This window comes from Scyliorhinus torazame, chromosome 7 (genome assembly GCF_047496885.1).
Source record: "Scyliorhinus torazame isolate Kashiwa2021f chromosome 7, sScyTor2.1, whole genome shotgun sequence".
Lineage (NCBI taxonomy): Eukaryota > Metazoa > Chordata > Chondrichthyes > Carcharhiniformes > Scyliorhinidae > Scyliorhinus > Scyliorhinus torazame.
Window position 1 is genome coordinate 104654078 of NC_092713.1, and position 20273 is coordinate 104674350.

General features: G+C 42.2%; 1 protein-coding gene across 1 annotated transcript in view; it reads left to right on the forward strand.

Moving 5' to 3' along the window:
* Window positions 1-11723: 11723 nt before the first annotated feature.
* The window catches only part of kifap3a (kinesin-associated protein 3a), a 403618-nt gene continuing 395068 nt past the window's right edge, over window positions 11724-20273 (forward strand). Inside the window, exon 1 of the mRNA XM_072511212.1 lies at window positions 11724-11895. Coding sequence (XP_072367313.1) covers window positions 11864-11895 — 32 coding nt within the window. The 5' untranslated portion in view covers window positions 11724-11863. The remainder of the gene's footprint in view (window positions 11896-20273) is intronic.

A 20273-nucleotide genomic window follows, 5' to 3' on the forward strand; every position in this document is an offset into this window, starting at 1 on the left:
CGCATTGTGAAAGGACATATATTTCTGCGGGACTGACAGATTCACCTCCCTTTCCTTTGGGTGACCTGGAGAATAGAAGCACTAAAAAAATGAACGAGGTTGTAAAAGTTTAAGAGAGGAGACAGTTTGAGATGGGAATATTATAAAGTCACGGAGAAAATGAAGATGGGGGAAGGGGGAGAAACGAAAAGTCTGTAGGCAAAAGGACCAAGACTATGGCAAATTGAAAAATTACTTCACGAGAGGGATAATAGTAAACAAGAGAATGACTTAAGACATGTGAAAAGATAAGGATGTTTACATTTTATACAACTCAGTGTTTTGTCTCAACCACGCTGTCTGGCTGATTATTCCAGAACTGTATTATTCTTTGAGTAAATACATTTCTCCTGTGTTGCCAGGAAAATATACGCCCACCAAACTTGCTATCAAAATATACAACAGAAATAGGAAATTGTCACAAAAGCATGCCAAATAATTTAAAATAAATTTAGAGTACCCAATTCATTTTTTCCAATTAAGGGGCAATTTAGTGTGGTAAATCAACCTACACTGCACATCTTTGGATTGTGGGGGCAAAACCCACGCAAACACGGGGAGAATGTGCAAATTCCATATGAACAGTGACCCAGAGCCGGGATCGAACCTGGGACCTCGGTGCCATGAGGCAGCAATGCTAACCACTGCGCCACCGTGCTGCCCCCCCAAATAATTATTTTTAATCCACTAGCTGGAACTCAAATTGAAATTTTTGAAAGTTTAACTTGAGCACTCAGCCATGATGGCTACCCAATTTACATCACTGTATATTTTGCATTCAAATCCATGGAAACAGAGACACCATGTCTGCAAAAACTACCAAGGACAATGACTAGGGGAAACACAAATGAACCACATAAATTGCCCCCAGTTGCAAGGCATCAAGGCAATCACTTGAGATATTCTGCTGGTGGAGACAAACCATTAAACCTAATCACTTGGTCAATGGGATTCTAGCTGAGAGAGGGGAATTCTCTGACATGAACCAATTAAGTTACATGGGGGAACAGACGAGTAATGACTATGTTTGAGTTAATGGGTGACGGTCATACGACTGGTCCACCGTTTGCAGAGGCGGATTTACAATGGAACACACCATACCTAGGCACAGGGCCCCAACCAATGGGGGTCCCCACGCTGAGGCAGGGCACTGGGCATCCAATCGGAGGCTGATTAATCTGCATTTTCTGACAGGCTCAAAATGAGCCTATCGGCAGCAAATGCAGAGCAAAATCAGTGTTTGAGGGTTCAGTGAAGTTGGGTGGGGTGAAGAGCCCCAGAAATGGTGAACACAGGGTTCCACAAACTGCAAATCGATCTCTGACCATCCATTCATGTGTTTGAGCTTCTGCTTTCTGTAGTAAGAGGATACACAGCTGAGATGCTGATGAGAGAAGACCTAACTGGGATCTCTCCTACCTCCAGCTTTCCAACCCACTTGGCACGTTTTTGAACCTTGTTTGCTGACAGTGACCACCCAAGGGTACACTTGCTGCAGGAAAAGACTTCTTGAAGAAAATTAACCTTGTACTGCCGTCTCCAGAAGCACAGCCAAATCAGTCAGCTGTGTCTTTAAATCAGATCCACAAAGCAAATAGCAGGACTACCAAATTCATCCGTATGCCAGCAATGTTTCCATACTGCACAGACCATATACCCCGAGACTCGAATTTGATTAATCTATCCTTCCCCACTCTTTAATCTATTTGTGTGTGTATGGTGTGTGCCTGTTGTGTCATGTGAGAGTACCTTTAAGAAATGGCTGTTTATTACTGCAGTGATGTCAGAGAGTGGGTGGAGCTGGGCTGTCTGTCAGCTTTTTACTTTTTAGTTTCGTTTTCAGTGTTGGAGCTGAAGCCAGACCAAGCAGGTGTACTGCAGTTCTCTCTGCCATCAAAAGACTATCTCTTGATCATTTGGTGAATTCAGAATTATAAATGTTCTCAGTAGTGAATGTAAACCTAATGTGCTTCAGTTAAAAGGTGTTTTTAAGTTGTTTGGATGTTAAAAGGAAAGCTTAAAGAATTACTTAGTGTTGTATTCTTTGGGTGTTGTATTTGAATTAATGGTTGCTAAGATGTTCACTGTATGTTTTAAAAAGGTTAACTTGAGTTCATAGAATGAACATTGTTTTGCTTTAAAAAATACTTTTCCATTTCTGCTGACCCACACCTGTAGAGTGAGCCGTGTGCTCCCCATATCACAATCTATTAAAAGTTGTGGGTCAGGTGAACTCCATGATACACTTTGGGGTTCTCTAAACCATGGCCCATAACCGTTGTCATGATAGGGAGATATTAGGAACTTGGGTCCAGAAATGGGGTCCAAGATGTAGCAGGCAATTTAAGGGTTAACAGACTGAAGGAAAAGACTGCTAGCAGCAGAGTTAGAGGGATACACCCACATCCTGAGTTACCTTGTCCCATTCAGACTTAATCTTATTAGTAGGAACACACAGGATGCCCCAGTTCAGGCAGGCCAATCCACTCAAGATGCATTATCATTTGGGACAACTGTGCTTCACCAGCCATCAGGCCATCACAGAGTCTGATGCCTATTTGTCTGTCAATGTTAGTTGCATATAAATGGCATAGCTCTGTTCTTTTGTATAAACAGGAATGGGCAATAAGCCAAGATACAGATAAGGGATTCAAGTCCGGCGAGCTCGGGGGAGAACCTTTGTTTGAGGGGGTGGGTTTGAGCTTACAGGGTGAGAGAGAAAGAAATGCTTTTTTGAACAGTTACAGCAGAAGGCTGTGGAAGTCACTCAGAGAGGTCATGAAGCTGGACCATATATAGCACAGTGGTTCGCACTGTTGCTTCACAGCGCCAGAGTCCCAGGTTCAATTCCCGGCCTGGGTCACTGTCTGTGCAGAGCGTGCACGTTCTTCCCGTGTCTGCGTGAGTTTCCTCCGGGTACTCCAGTTTCCTCCCACAAATCCCGAAAGACATTTTGTTAGGTGAATTAGACATTCTGAACTCTCCCTCTGTGTATCCAAACAGGCGCCAGAGTATTATGACTAGGGGATTTTCAGAGTAACTTCATTGCAGTGTTAATGTAATCCCACTTGTGACAATAATAAAGAGTATTATTAACATTGAAAAGGGTTCTAAAGGAACTTGACTTACAGCAGAGAATTGCTTCGTAAATACAAGTATCATCTTTATGGCTGTGTAAGTGGAATGAGAGCTGTATGTTTATTGGACATGTTGTTTAATGGGAACTGATGTGTTAACGTTAAGAAGCTGCATGTAATCTGTTAGTGGTAGAACTAAAGTAAATGTTTAAATATTGTTTCTTTTTCCTTTTGTTTTAATAAAGTTTGTTTATAAAATAACCAAGCCCTATTATCACTCCTGGAATGAATCGATCTTTCAGCACTGCATTAAAACTTAAATAATTATGGCATCTAGTCCAGGCTCTTAGTCACTATTTAAAAAAATATATTTTTACTCAAACCAGAGCATACATAAACATAAACACATAATCATTCAACACATAACACAGTTCCCACAGTTTGACATTTTTTCTTTAAGCCATTGTTGAGAGCTGACCAGACATCTGTAACAACACGGTGTGTGAAAGTTGAGTATGTGTGAAAGTTGGAGGGTATTTTATTATTTACTTCGATCAGGTTAAGCGCAACAAAGTTAACTTCCTTCTTTGTTAAACTTAAGTAAACCAGTCCAATTGGACACAGCATGCGAACAGTTAAACACTAATTTATGGGCAATGTCAATGCTGGCTTAACCAGCAACGCCCACATGTCATGAAAGAAAAGAAAATTGGCTGTATATTCTTTTCACAAAAATCCTTTTACAGTTGAACAAGAAGTGGGAAAGGACGGGAGCCATTTGACCCCTCCTCATCTGATCATAACAAAAGAAAACCTTAATATTGGACTTTGAACTGTAGCACTGCAAAAATTGGATGTCGCTGAACACTGGACTGGGCTGGAGCGATGTGGAAACTGTGTGATACAGCAACGGCTGCTGAAGTGTGGAGATTACACCATATTAGGTTTGCATCTATATAACATGTTTCATGACCAGAAGATGTTCCAAAGCATTTTATAGTCAATGAAGTACTTTTAAAATGCAGTTACTTCTGTCTTATAGGAAATGTGGTAGCCAATCTGTGCACAGCTTTCACAAACAGCAAATTGATAAAGATCAAATCATCTGTTTTGGTAATATCGATTGTGGGATAGATATTGGCCAGGACTTTGGGAGTAATCCACTTGTTCTTTAAGATAATGCCATGGGACCATTTACATCCCAGTATGGCAGCCAGGGACTTGGTTAAATATCTCACCTGAAAGACAGCACGTCTGACAGCGTAGAACTCTCTCAGTACTGCATTGGAATGTCAGCCTTGATTAGTGTGCTGAAGTCCTGGAATGGGCCTTGAAACCACAACTTTTCTGTCTGTATTAAAATGTTCCAAGGTACTCCCCAAAAGTGTAATCAGACATATATTTATAACTGAGCCAAAGAAGGACTGTTAAAAAAATTAATTGATGCAAGATGGGCTTCACTGGCTAGGTCAGCATTTATTGCCCATCCCTAGTTGCCTTTGAAAAGGGGGTGGTGAGCTAGGATTGAATTGCTAGAGTCCCTGAGGTATAGGTACATTCACAATGCTGTTCAGGAAAGAGTTCCAGGATTTTGACCCACCTATATTCCAAGAAAACACATCGTTCTAAGACACTTGATAATGGGAACTTGGCAGCAATCCAACTTTTACTCCACCCCTTTTCAAACCAGCAGAGAATTGACCTGTGCTGGGGTTTGCCCCTGTCCACACTCTGAGCTCCGGCTTTGTAATTCTGATAAAGTAATTTAAAAAAACAGCTGAAGATGTATTTTTAATTGGAACTTACAAATCTTAAGTTTTGAATTGTCAGATATATTCAGATTAGTTAACCCACTCTGTCCCATGAAGAATGGATCTTTTGTGTCAGAACATAAAACATAGAACATACAGTGCAGCACGGTAGCATTGTGGATAGCACAATTGCTTCACAGCTCCAGGGTCCCAGGTTCGAATCCGGCTTGGGTCACTGTCTGTGCGGAGTCTGCACATCCTCCCCGTGTGTGCGTGGGTTTCCTCCGGGTGCTCCGGTTTCCTCCCACAGTCCAAATATGTGCAGGTTAGGAGGATTGGCCATGATAAATTGCCCTTAGTGTCCAAAATTGCCCTTAGTGTTGGGTGGGGTTACTGGGTTATGGGGATAGGGTGGAGGTGTTGGCCTTGGGTAGGGTGCTCTTTCCAAGAGCCGGTGCAGACTCGTTGGGCCAAATGGCCTCCTTCTGCACTGTAAATTCTATGATAATCTATGATTTACAAGTAACAACAAGTGCCACAATATTTGCAGTAGCTTCAGGAATTTGAGACAGTTGAGTTATTGTAAACTGGCTAATTAACCAGGCAAATGCACATCAAGGTCGGGTTTAAACGCAACAGAATTAGGAGCGTAACCACGAGGAAAATAGATATGAATAGGTTGTAATATATAAGAACTACTAACTCCTGAATAACACACGTGTTCGGCCCATACAGGAAAAGCTTTATACGGACAACATCTAACACCTGCAGTGACATGACTTAACACAGAAACTTCTATGGTAGAGTCACTAGACATACAAAGATTAAATGTGAAGGTGGAACAACTTACAGGAATAGGGAAGAGAATATTAGGGAAAGCAGAGAAAGGTCTAGCCAGCTTGGTGAAGAGGGCCTGGATATACAATTGAATAGGACAACGGTGTTAGGGACACACACTAAGATACTCAACAATAATCAACATTAATTAACAAACTCATTGACCGAGCAAGGGAGATAGCCGGAAGGCTCTGACAGAGGCAGCTAAGCCACAATCTTGATCTGATTTAAAAGGTGCCTGATTTTTTAGTCAGCCCGCAACTGGCTAAGCTAGCCAAATGACAAGGGACGCTGGACAAATGTACTCTGAAGGGAGTAACCAGAGTATACTTAGCGATCCCCGACTGCAAAATGGACGAGATAACGGGGGTAGAGATGGTCCTGATGATCCCTATCATCACACCGGACTCGGGGCCATACCCTCACAACCAACTGAAGGACATTGGAATCTTACAGGCTAACACCTCCCTCAGGTACTATCTCATCGAGACCTCTGCTATACGCAGGGATAATATATGGGATCTCTCTCACGTTGCCCCCACCCGGTGGGACAGGGAGAGTTGGACGAATGTGGGTTAATCAGAACTCATGGTTGTGTCTTAGAGATTACATCTGCCCTCATGCATTTTAAGTTTACGGAAGAAAAGGAAAATACCGTAACCTCCTATCGCTATAACTTTTGTACCCTTTAGGACCACCACTATAAGCCTAGCAAGGATCATTTGAGTTAGGAGTACAAATAGCCAGAGATGGTCCCACATCTTGCAGAATCTCTGAGGGAACGAAGACTCAAGATCAGTCAACCAGTTAACGAAAAAATCCACGCTTTGAAAAATAAACACACAGAGGAACTACTTCAGAGTGACAGTTAGTGGCAGCGAGTATGGGATTGTTAGATGAGCTTACTTGAAAGCTGCTATGAATAACATCATTTAATGACAGACAGCAGAGTTAGTCAGGGAGGCTGGAATGATTGATATCAAGACATTAAAGGTGACATATATGGTTCGTTTGAGGGGTGATCTTTGAATCACATGCATGGTGTACATATGGAACATCTGGGAGGTTACAAACCCCAAAGGCCGTATATGTTTGCTACACACCCTGAAGCCCTCATATCATTTCATTGTGGTCAGTTGGAGTTCTGTAAACATCTTCCATGACCAAAAGAAGGGAATGTTGGAGGGCATTTTGTGATACTGGACTATGATATACATTATAGGTGGCCCTGTAACTACATTTGTGCTCCTATATTACTTTTGAATAGTTCTGATGAGACTAAAGGTACTCATTGGCTTAGATGCCTGTTTAGAAGAGGCAATTTGTAGAAATAGATGGTGTACACACAATACTTGTTAATATCAGAAAAGACACAAAATGGCTGGTAGCTATTTTGTGATATTAAAGACACAAAATGGCTGAACAAGCCACATTCCCTGTAATCTATCTCATGAGAACCAACCGTGGGTATGTATAGGGAGTATCCCAACAGCCCCTGATAACAGCTTCACAGAACAAGACATGCAATGTATCCTTGATAAAGCTCAAGGACTCCAATTGCAGACAGGACATCATTATGTTAGTTTTGAATGACTTCTGTATGAAGTTAGGGGCGGGTAAGACAACACCCACTTTAACCATATATGTGATAACTGGGATGCTAGGAAAATTGATTGACTGCATGTAATAAGTGTGACGCGAATCTAGTTGATTGATTGTATGTAAATGAGAATACAACTAATTCCGCCCCTTGAATCTATATATTAACCCATGTGAGCCTTTGCTAAAGTGAGAAAAGGTGCTGTCAAAGGCTGCGGAGTCTCAGGCCATCTCTCCGAGAATTCTGACATAATAAACTGCTTTTTAAAAAATCTATACTCGGGCCTTCGTGTGAATATTTTCACCTCTAACAGAGGCCTACCTCCAGGTGGTGGTGTTCCCAAGTATCTGCTGCCCTTGTCCTTCTGGAATCTAGATCGTAGTGGTTGTGTGTTTGGAAGGTGCTGCTCAAGGTGCCTCGATGAGTTCCTGCTGTGCATCTTGTAGACGGAACACACACTATCACTGTTTGTCGGTGGTAGTGTCATGTGAGAGTACCTTTAAGAAATTGATGTTTCAGCAATGTACCTTTAAGAAATGGAGCTGATCATATTACTGACGAGAAGTCAGAGTTAGGGGGGAGCTGAGCTCACTTCTGCTTTTTGAGTTTCAGTTTGAGAAGGCAGCTGGGAGTGTCTGTGTGTTTTGCTGTGAGCTGCATGAAGAAACACCGAGCTGGTCTGTTGATTTCTGCAATCCAAAGACTATAAATATATTGAATGTAACCTAATATGCTCCTATTTTTGAAGGTTTGAAGTCTTTTGGATGTTTAAAGGAACAGTTTGAAGGATTATTTAGTGCTGTAGTCTTTTGGGGTTATCTTTGAAGTAATAGGTGTTAAGATATTCAATGTTTGTTTTTAAAAGGTTAACTTGAGTTCATAGAATAAACATTGTTTTGTTTTAAAAACGACTTGTCCATTTCTGCTGTATCACACCTGAGGAGTACGCCATGTGCTTCCCACACCACAATCTATTACACGTTGTGGGCCGGTTGAATTCTATGAAACACTTTGGGGTTCTGTAAACCCGGACCCATAACAGTAGAGAGAGTGAATATTCATGGAAGCGGTCTAGATCAAGTGGGCTCCTTTGTACTGGATGGTGTTGAACTTCTTCAGTGTCATTGGAGCTTTACTCATCCAGGCAAGTGGAGAGTATTCCATTACACTCATGCCTTGTGCCTTGTAGGGAGTCAGGAGGTGAGTTCCTGCCATAGGATTTCTAGCCTTTGACCTGTTCTGGTAGCCACAGTAATTATATTGCCCGACCACTTCACTTTCTGGTCAGTGGTATCCTCAGGATTGTGATAGTGGGGGGATTCAGCAATGTTAATAATCTTTATTAGTGCCACAAGTAGGCTTACATTAACACTGCAATGAAGTACTTTGAAAATCCGCGAGTCGCCACACTCCGGCGCCTGTTCGGGTACACTGAGGGAGAAGTCAGAATATCCAATTCACCTAACAAGCAAGTCTTTCGGGACATTGTGGGAGGAAACCGGAGCACCTGAAGGAAACCCATGCAGACACGGGGAGAACGTGCAGACTTTGCACAGACAGTGACCCAGGTTGGGAATCGAACCCGGGTCCCTGGCGCTATGAAGCACCATTGCTAACCCACTGGGCTACCGTGAGGATGATAGTTAGATTCTCTCTTGTTGGAGATGGCCATTGCCTGGCAGTTGTGTGGCATGAATGTTACTTGCCTCTTGTCAGCCCTGGCCTGCATAATGTCCAGGTCTCGCTTTTGCACATGGATACGGATTTCTTTAGTATCTGAGGAGTCGTGAATTGTGCTGGCAATTGTACAGTCACCTGCGAACATCCTCACTTCTGACATTATGATGGAATGAAGGTAATTGATGAAGCAGCTGAAGATGGTTGGGCCCTGAGGAACTCCTGCAGTGATTTCCTAGAACTGAGATGATTGACCCCCAGCCACCACAACCATCTTCTTTTGTACCAGGTTACTCCAACCAGTTTAGGGTTTTCTCACTGATTCTTATTGACTCCAGTTTTGCTGGGGTTCCTTGATGCTGTACTTGATCAAATCCTGCCTTGATGTTAAGAACTCTGTGATGAATGTAAGGATCTCAGATATATTGTTTTATAGGCACTTGATGCAGTAAGGATGAAATGCCTGGGTTAGAGTGTGTTTGACTGCTGCAGTCATGTTTAAAATAAATCCCAGTTTGAAAGGTTGGGAACCGGGTGCAATTAAATCATTGTCAAAAGCGTGGGCTAACTCCCTATGGAGTTAATTAGATTTTAACTTGGTAAGATTATGTCATTGGAGCTCAGGCACCTGGCATTTGTTCAGAAAGCAGGTCAGTGCAGTTCTGATCTGAATGAGACTGTCCAGAAGTCAAACAGTTTCTCTCTGCTGTTCAGTTAAAAGAGATTAACAACCTTTAAAGCAGTGTCTGAGAACAAGGGGGAGCTGAAACATGCAGAAAAACAGCTTTTGAGGACATGCAACCATAGTTTCTGCATGGTTCTGACAGAAGCCAGATTGTTTCTTTAAAACAGTGTCAAAGGATCTCTCTTTCTCAAAGAATATCTCTGTAAAGCAAGTATTCCTATATGCCATTGGTAGTTTACAGTGGATTGAGAGCTGAGATGGTTTATTTTCTTGTTGTTGAAGTGGGAATAGAGATAGCAATTAGGATATTGTATTCACTGTATTGAGTAGCATTGTTTAAGGAGTAATTGTAAGCTATTTCTTGATGTGATGTAAAGATTTTAATACTGTGCACAAGAAACAGGACAAATCCAACAGGTCAATATCCATACCCATCAGTCTACTCTTGACCATCAATAAAATTATGTAAGGGCTCATCAACAGTGCTAAAAGATGGCACTTGCTTCGCAATAGCCTGCTCACCGACACTCAGTTTGGGTTCCGCCAGGGTAACTCAGCCCATGACCTCATTACCGATTTTAATACTGTGTTGTGTTCGCAATAAAGTTTGTTTTAATATACTATATCATGCAATCACTCCTGGAGTGAGGTATCCTTTCTTCACAGTCTTCCAAAATTAAAATAAAATATTGGGGTTTCTGTTCAGTATCCGAACCACTGTTGGGGTCTGCCTTGAGATCATAATAACCCTTATCTCTGGGATTTAGCTATTTTGTCCATCATCGGACCAAGGCGGTAATGAGGTCATGGGCTGAGTTACCCTGGCGGTACCCAAACTGAGTGTCGGTGAGCAGGCTATTGCGAAGCAAGTGCCATCTTTTAGCACTGTTGATGAGCCCTTCCATAATTTTATTGATGGTCAAGAGTAGACTGGTGGGTATGGATATTGACCTGTTGGATTTGTCCTGTTTCTTGTGTACAGGATATACCTGGACAATTTTGCACAATGCTGGGTATATGCCAGTGTTGCACCTGTACTGAAACAGTGTGGCTAGGGCGTGTGGCAAGTTCTGGAGCTCAAGTCTTCAGTACTATTGCCAGAATATTTTCAGAGCCCATAGCCTTTGCAGTATCCAGTGGCTTCAGCCAGCTCTTGATATAATGCAGAGTGAATTGAATTGGCCGAAGACTGACATCTGGGCGACCTGTAGAGGCACTCTTCCACTCAGCACTTTTGGAAGATTGTTGCGAATGCTTCAGCCTTATCTTATGCACTGACGCCGATCTCCTCCATCATTGAGGATGGGGATATTTGTGGAGCTTCGTCCTCCAGTTTGTTGTTTAATTGTCATACCCAACTCGATGTAGCAGGACTGCAGAGCTTAGCTCTGATCCGTTGGTTGTGGAGTAACTTAGCTCTGCCCATTACTTGATGTTTATGCTATTTGGCACTTAAGTGTTGTAGCTTGATCAGGTTGACACCAGGTATACCTGGTAGTGTTCCTGGCAAGCCCTCCTGCACTCTTCATTGAACCAGGGTTGATCCTCTGGCTTGAGGTATGACTGGAAGTCTGATCAAAAAAATAGATTTTAAAGAGGATCTTAAAGGAAGTGAGAGAGATGAAGGGCAACCAGAAGCTCATGCAGGCTACTGAGCTCAGTGTTCATGGGTGAGTGGGTTACCTGGTGCTCGGTATGAAATAGGCAGCAAAGCTTTGGACTGAAGCTTATGAGTGGAGGAAGTTGGCAAGCTGTCCAGGAGAATGTTGGAATAGTTGACTCAAGCTGATAAAATACATGGATAGGTTTGGGCAGATCACTGAGGCAGGGATGGAAATAGGTGTTGTTTTTCGTCACCACATTTAATATATCCTTTTTAAATTGAACATTTATTGTTTTTCTGACTGTACCTCTGTGAAGAGTTTTGTTTTGTTCTAGGCTCTAAATGCAAGTCGCTGTTGGCTGCAATGCTGCATTGGCTGGGGTTATTGTTCTTAGCCTAGTGGGGGCGCTGCAGGCGGAGTTTCTCCTGCTGCTCCCAGACCCCGCCCCCTCCCCCGAGCGCCGCTGCGGATTGTGGGGCGGCTGCACTTGTCCCTGGTAACCCGGGGAGATGTTGTGAGGGCGGTCACGGTGCTGAGGAAAATAAGCAAACAAAAGAAGCTGCTTGCGGACGGAGCAGGAGCGGCCAGTGAAGATGCAGCCGGAGGATGCTCGCTATCTCAAGAGGTTGGTGTGGCGGCCATGGAGCTGCCGGTTGTTTTGTTGACGGAGTGGGCTGGGCCGGGCCCAGGAAACCTGCAGTCGCCGGTACCGCACTTTGGGGGCCACGGTCGCTTTTGAATTCGCAGTTAATGCCCACTTTACAGTTACTGTCTAGGGTGGAGGCTTGGCAGACACGCTGTCTAAATGTACAGAGGATGCAAATGGCACAGTCCCCGCTCCTCTGAAGATGCTGACACCATCATTGGGGCACATTTCCACTGGTGCAAGGTGGCTCCCGGACGCATTGTTTTGATGGCATGAGTCAGCTTGGATAATGAATATTGCTGGGCCCTTTTTCGGGAGCATTATTCGCAGCAAAGCTGATTCTCGCTAATTGATGTGTTCAATTCTAATAGGAATGCCGATGAGCATTGACTGATTTATTTCTCTACCTCACCCTCGGTCGGATCCTGAAATCCTCCAACTGTGAAGATTGAGGTTGATCACGAGATAAGCTGGTTGAGAAACTATACTGGGTACGATCAGGCTGTTTATCAGGTGTCAGGTTGGCGGCAGGCGTTCTGTGCTGGCATACTATTTGAAATTTTGGAAATTTGAATGACGTTTGACATTGTTTATTGTGATCCAGAGGGAAAAATAGGGTCCTGATCCAGCTTGGGGAATATTTTCTGTACTCCATTTGCTTGGCTGGAATAAAATGCACCCTACCTGTTTGTTATATATTTTATTTTTTACTTGTTTCAAATTTAATCTACTGCAATCTAAACCTAAACTATAGTAGTTTGGTAAACAAAAGACGTTGAACACAAAATATATACAATTCAACATCTACAGCCGTAAATGATTGCTTTGTCTTGTCACGCAAAGGAGCAAATATACAAATACTCTTGACTATCATAGGAACAGGAGTAGGTCATTCAGTCCTCAAACCTGTTCTGCCAGCCAACAATATCATGGCTGATCTATTACCTCACTCTGCTTACCCACCTTTGCCCTATATCCCTTTGGCTATAATAATAATCTTTATTAGTGTCACAGGTAGGCTTACAGTAACACTACAATGAAGTTACTGTGAAAATCCACTACACCACGCTCCGGCGCTTGTTCGGGTACACTGAGGGATAATTCAGAATGTCCAATTCACCTAACAGCATGCCTTTTGCGACTTGTGGGAGGAAACCGGAGCACTGCAGGAAACCCACCCAGACACTGGGAGAACATGCAGATTCTGCACAGACTCTGACCCAGGCCAAGAATCGACCGTGGGTCCCTGGTGCTGTGAAGCAATAGTGCTAACCACTGTGCTACCATGCCGCCCCAACAATCTCACTCTTAGTTTTAAAGCTAATAGTTCACCATGCATCAATTGCCATTTGTGGAAGAGAGTTCCAAACTTCTACCATTCTTTGCATGTCGAGGTGTTACCTAATTTCTTTCCTGAAAGGTGTGACTATTTTTAAAATCTCTGCTCCAAGTCCGAGACTCTCGAATTAAATGAAATAGTTTCTCCCAATCTACCTTATCTGTTCTCCTTAATATCTTGATAGCTCTGATCAAAGCACCCTTTACATTGACCTTCTAAAGTCCAGAAAATACATCCCTAGTTTGTGTAATCTCTCTTTATAGCTTAACTCTTTGGGTCCAGATATCATGGTGGTAAATCCATGTTATACCCGTTCCATGACCAGTGTATCCTTATGGTGCCCAGAACTGCTCTCAAATTTTCAGCAGTTGCCTAACCAGGGCTTTGTTTAGCATTACCCCTTTGTATTCTGACCCTTTAGGTATAAAGGCCTGCATTCTATTAACCTCTTGGATTATTTTCTTTACCTGTTCATGTCATTTTAATGATTTGTACAAGGCTCTCCATGATCTTCAGCTTTACATAATTTAGACAACATCTTGTCTATCTTTCTTGGGTCCAAAATTGGTGGCCTCACTTTTGCCTACATTGAAATCATAGAAACATAGAAAATAGGTGCAGGAGTAGGGCATTCGGCCCTTTGAGCCTGCACCACCATTCAATATGATAATGCAAATTCAGTATCCCACTCCCACTTTCTCTCCATACCCCTTGATCTTTTAGCCACAAGGGCCAGGTCTGGATCTCTCTTGAATATATCCAACAAACTGGCCCCAGCAGTTTTCTGTGATAGAGAGTTCCACAAGCTCACAACTGTCTGAGAGAAGAAGTTCTTCCTCATCTCAGTCCTGAATGGCTTACCCCTTATTCTTAGGCTGTGACCCTAGTTCTGGTCATCCCCATCGGGAACATTCTTCCCGCATCTAGCCTGTCCAGTCCGATCAGGATTTTATATATTTCTAAGAGATCCCCTCTCATTCTTCTAAACTCCAGTGAGTACAAGCCCAGTCATCCAGCCTTTCAAGATATGTCAGTTCTACCATCCCGGGAATTAGTCTGGTGAACCTTCGCTGGACACACTCAATAACAAGAATGTCCTTCCTCAAACCAGGAGACCAAAACTGCACACAATACTCAAGGTGTGGCCTCACCAAGGTCCTGTATAACTGCAGCAAGACATCCCTATTTCTAGACTCAAATCCTCTCGCTAAGAAGGCCAGAATGCTATTAACTTTCCTCACCGCCTGCTGTACGTGCATGCCAACCTTCAACGACTGTTCCACCACGACACCCAGGTCTCGTTGCACTTCCTCTTTTCCTTCACTGCCACTATTCAGATAATCTGCCTTCCTGTTTTTGCCACCAAAGTGGATAACCTCACATTTGCCCATATTAAATTGTATTTGCCCACTCAGTCAGCCTGTCCAAGTCACCCTGCAGCCTCTTTGCATTCTCCTCAAAGCCCAGACTGCCACCCAGCTTAGTGTGGTCTGTAAATTTGGAGATATTGCATGCAATTCCTTCATCCAAATCATTAATGTATATTGTAAACAGCTGGGGTCCCAACATTGAACCCTGTGGTATCCCACTTGTCACTCTGAAAAGGACCCGTTTGTTCCCACTCTCTGCTTCCTGTCTTCCAGCTAGTTCTCTATCCACAATACATTACCCCCAATACCATGAGCTTTAATTTTGCTCAGTAATCTCTTGTGTGGGACATTGTCAAAAGCTTTTTGAAAATCCAGATGCACAACATTCACTGGTTCACTCTTGTCCACTGTACTGGTCACATTTTTAATAAATTAACCATATGAATAGATGTTGAAGTGATAACTAAGTGATAACTAAGACACATTAGTTCAGAAAGAGCTAAGGAAAACATATCTGGTAGGAGGGAACTGGGACCAAACTACATCCAGGGAGAAAGCAGATACATTTGCAGTCACTATCCAATATGGAAGCTGTAAACTGGACTTCAACCAGGCAGAACCCCATCTGCAATTTCTGGCTGACAAATTCTATTGCCCTTGAGACTGTTTCACAAGTGCAGAGCTCCTTCCTCTCTCAAAAGTAAAACACTGGATGTCTAAAAGCAGCAATTTGCACTTCGGCAATGGCTTTAACATTGTAAATGCCCCACAATGTGCTTCACAATGATAATCAACAAATTTTATTTATACAGGTAGTATCTTTAACATAAATGTCCCAGGGCACTCCATAGAGACATCATAGAATGCCATGTAAGAACATCTTGGGGCAGTTCACAAAAGGATTGTTCACAGGGAGGTTTAAAAAGTAAAACAAGATAGAGAGGTGGCAAGCTTGTGGAGGGAATTCCAGAACATAGAGCCAAGGCAGCTGAAAGCATGGCCACTGTGGGGATTCTTAAGATGTCGGAGTTAGAGCACAGATACCTTGGAAGGTTTTGGATCTGAATGAGATTGTGGGGATTGGAAGGAGCCAGTTCATGAAGAGATTTGAAAATCAAGATGGTGCTCAACTGAGAACTAATGTAGGTCAGAAAGCATGGGATTTTGGGTGATTGGGATTTGGGAGGTCAGGAAATGGACAGCAGAATTTTGAATGATTTTAAGTTTACAGAGGGTAGAATAGAGGAGGTTGGCCAGGGGTATGTCAAAATAGTCAAGTCTGAAAGTAGCATACACATGAATGAGGGGTTCAGCAGGAGAAGAGCTGAGGTGAGGTAGAGATATGTTATGTAGATGGTAATAGGTGATCTTGGTGAAGGTGCCAGTTTGTGGTTAAAAGCTCATCTTGAGGTCAAATGTGACACTGGATTGCGAACGGTCTAATTTAGTCTCAAGACTATTGTAAAGGATAGGGATGGAGTTGAATGTCATGGTGCAGTTTGTGGTAAGGACCAAATATAATGCTTTAATTGGAGGAAATTTCTGTTTATCCAGTACTGGATGTTGGAAAAGTAGTCTGACAATAATTGGACAGTGGAGGGGGATAGAGAGGTGGTGGCGAGGTAAAGCTGGCATCAGACAAAAATTGATGAGGGATGAGAAATCAGGACAGATGAGTAAAAGTTTGGTCAAAAGTAGATTTGAAGGAGTGCCTGAGGATTTTTAAAAATGTGTGTCGTTAGCATTCTTCATTGCCCAAACATTGAAATGAATTGAAGTTGTCTACAGATCCCCTGTGCTCTTTTTGTAATTTGACATTGCATTGGATTTACATTCCAGGAAGTGCAAGTCAAAGTGACACAAAATTAACTCTTCTAGAAAATCGCAATGTGCAGTCTGCAGTTGGATTCGTTACCAACTCCAAAATTAAGCTAAGCGTTACTGTCGCTTTAAGACAAAATAGCACTGAAGTATGACAGCACAACCAAATCATGCTGCTGACTCACCAAGCCAACTGATTGCACTGTGTGCAAGAAAACTTGTGCAAAATCAAAAGGATAACTCCTGTTAATACTTCATTCTCTGATATCTTAAAATTTACACGCTTATATTGATTTTTAAAAAATATTTATTTTTAACAAATTTTCACTATGCAAAACAAAAAAAGAACAACCCCAACAATATATACAACAATTCCACCCAAACCCTTGAACTCCCCTCCCCGTTTTCACTCCCCCCTCAACGGTAACCAACTCCCGAAAATGCACGATGAACAAACCCCAACAATTGAGATTGGAACTCCTTAGCACAGAAGCACCCTGGTTACAGAAGAACTAGGAGCAGGAGTAGGCATCTGGCCCTTCGAGCCTGCTCCGTCATTCAATGAGATCATGGCTGATCTTTTGTGAACTCAGCTCCACTTTCCCGCCCAAACACCATAACCCTTTATTCTTTTATTCTTCAAAAAACTATCTATCTATCTTGAAAACATTTAATGAAGGAGCCTCAACTGCTTTACTGGGCAGGGAATTTCATAGATTCACAACCCTTTGGGTGAAGAAGTTCTACAAAGCTCAGTCTTAAATCTACTTCCCCTTATTTTGAGGCTATGCCCCCAAGTTCTGCTTTTACCAGCCAGTGAAAACAACCATCCCGCATCTATCCTATCTATTCATTTCATAATTTTATATGTTTCTGTAAGATCCCCCCCGCATCCTTCCAAATTCCAACGAGTACAGTCCCAGTCTACTCAACCTCTCCTAATCCAACCCCCTCAACTCTGGGATTAACCTATTGAATCTCCTCTGCACACACCATGGCCAGTACGTCCTTTCTCAGGTAAGGAGACCAAAACTGAACACAATACTCCAGGTGTGGCCTCACTAATGCCTTATACAGTTGCAGCTTAACCTCCCTAGTCTTAAACTCCATCCCCCTAGCAATGAAGGACAAAACTCCATTTGCCTTAATCACCTGTTGCGCCTGTAAACCAACGTTTTGCATTTAAAAGTTTATTGGATAAACATATGGATGATAATGGCATAGTGTAGGTTAGATGGCTTTTGTTTCGGTGCAACATCGTGGGCCGAAGGGCCAGTACTACGCTGTATTGTTCTATGTTCTATGTTCTAACTCATGCACGAGGACAACCAGGACCTTCTGCAGAGCAGCACGTTTTAATATTTTATCATCTAAATAATAATCCCTTTTACTGTTATTCCTACCAAAATAGATAACCTCACATTTGTCAACATTGTATTCCATCTGCCAGTCCCAATAGCCCATTCACTCAAGCTATCCAAATCCCTCTGCAGACTTCCAGCATCCTCTGCATTTTTTGCTTTACCATTCATCTTAGTGTCGTCTGCAAACTTGGACACAGTTACATTAAAGACTCATCACTTTATGGAGGTGCTGAACTCGCTGTAACCGCCAATGTCTCACTTTGTATAATTGACGCATATAGAAATATTTGAAATACCTTTAATGCATTTCCCCAGCCTGACAGAACAGATGAAGTTATTGTCCAGTTACTACATTTAAGTTTAACTAAAAATGACTTTGAATTCACTAATGAATTTGATCTTCAAATCAAAGATAAGATGTTTTTCCCAGCCTATACTGGGGAGAGTGTAGATGAAAGGTGTCCCAGGCTCCCTATGTTTCACAATAAATAGGGCTTGCACAGAAGCAGAATTTGAAGTATACCACCAATCATCATCACCCTGCCAAATGTATTTATTTTTTATTCATTGGATATGGGCGTTGCAGGCTGTGCCAGCATTTATTGCCCTTCCATAATTGCGGGGACAGTTGAGAGTCAACCACAATGCTGTGGATCTGGAGTTACATGCAGGCCAGACCAGGTAATGATGGTAGATTTCTTTCCCTAAAGGTAATTAGTAAACCAGATGGGTATTTATTAATCCAGATTGTTATTGAGTTTTATTCCATCGCCTGCTGTGGTGGGATTCGAACCTGGGTCCCCAGATCATCACCCTGGGTCTCTGGATTATTAGTCCAGCGACAATACCACTATGCCACCACCTCCCCATATCAAATGAAGGCCGCATCTGACCCCCCTCCTTCCTCCCACCTCTGCAAAATGCCCTGAGATGTTTTATATCCTTTCTGCTGTAATATAAATAGTTGTTGTTGATCATGTTTGATTGATTTCAGACTCATCACATTTACAAACTGAGTTTTCATTTTGACAATGCATTTGATCTTAATGTAGTTCACTGAAGGCTAAATATTACTCCACATTTCTTGCCAGGCTTGTAGTATAGTTCTTTATTTTTAATTGTATAAATTCCACTCGTAACATTTCCATTGATAACAATTCTGGATATTGTGATTTGGAGATGTATTACACAAAGTCAAAGAAGACCAATCTCTCTTCTGTGATCCTTGGATGTGCTCGTGCTGGACAGATGTTCAAGATATTTGTTGTTTGGCAAGGTAGACTCTTGAACTAAGCTGGTTTTCAACTTGTCAACAGTTGCTTAAACTTGAATAATTGAGACATAATCCTAGGAAATCAAATGAAGGACTACTTTGGGAATAAATGAGAAAGTTTAATTGGGGTACAGAAGGGTTATAATAGGTCACAAAGGATCAGATGTAACCATGGGTGCCAACTGGATAATTGAGTGGAATGTTCTGGTCCTGACCTTGGTACATGAAATTTGTTTTCTTTAATATTTCCTGTAATAGATGGAGAAACATGGTGTCAATTGTTAAGGGAAATTTACATTAGAGGTTATTCATTAAGAATTTCTCTATTTCATTATGTTTAATTATTAGCTTATGCCTGCAATAGTGAGGACTGCTGAATCATTCTATACTAGCTTACGCACCACGGCAATCTAATTCTGCAATGACCTGATCAGTACGGTTACCGGTGAGTCATTCTCTAACTGACCTACTGACATCTGCAATGTTCCGATTAATTGCTGAGTCATTCTGTTTCTGACAAACTGACCGTTAACTATTGAGACACCTGTTATCCTTGTAATTGTGCACAAGGCGTTGTGGACATTAGATAACGAATGGTTTCAGAGGAATGTGATTGGAAGCTAATTGTTGCTAGGGGGGCCTAATTGGTCGCGTATGTAACCCCCCAAGCTAATGAGGAACTAACCAAGTGTGTACATGTATAAAAGAGGCTAACTGCCATTGTACAATTGAGAAGGTGACCACGAGCACTGCGGAGTGCCTGGCTTTCTCCCAAAAGCTTTTGCAATAAATTGACTTGACTCAACTCTTTGGTGTGAATAAGTTATTTACCACTTCACAATGTACAGTATGTTTTGGAATAGATGACAAAATCTGGGATTGCCCATTCAATTAATCACAGACTGAGTTTCTAATCTCTCTGTTGGGTGATTGGAATGTGCCATATGAAAGGAGCCTAAAGAATGGTTCAGGCATTGAAGGAATTGACCAGTACACAATTGTTTGTAACACCGTATAGTACTTGAATTCTATAAGTAGAGGAAACAGTTGGTGAGATTTCTGCTTTGTAAAGGTATTACTTTTCATCCTCAAACTGAAGCAAAATGTGGTTGAGATCTGCAGCTTGATGTTTCAATATTCTTTTCACTTGCTCCTCAGTTTATTTCTTTGTTCATGTCCCTTGAAGCAGC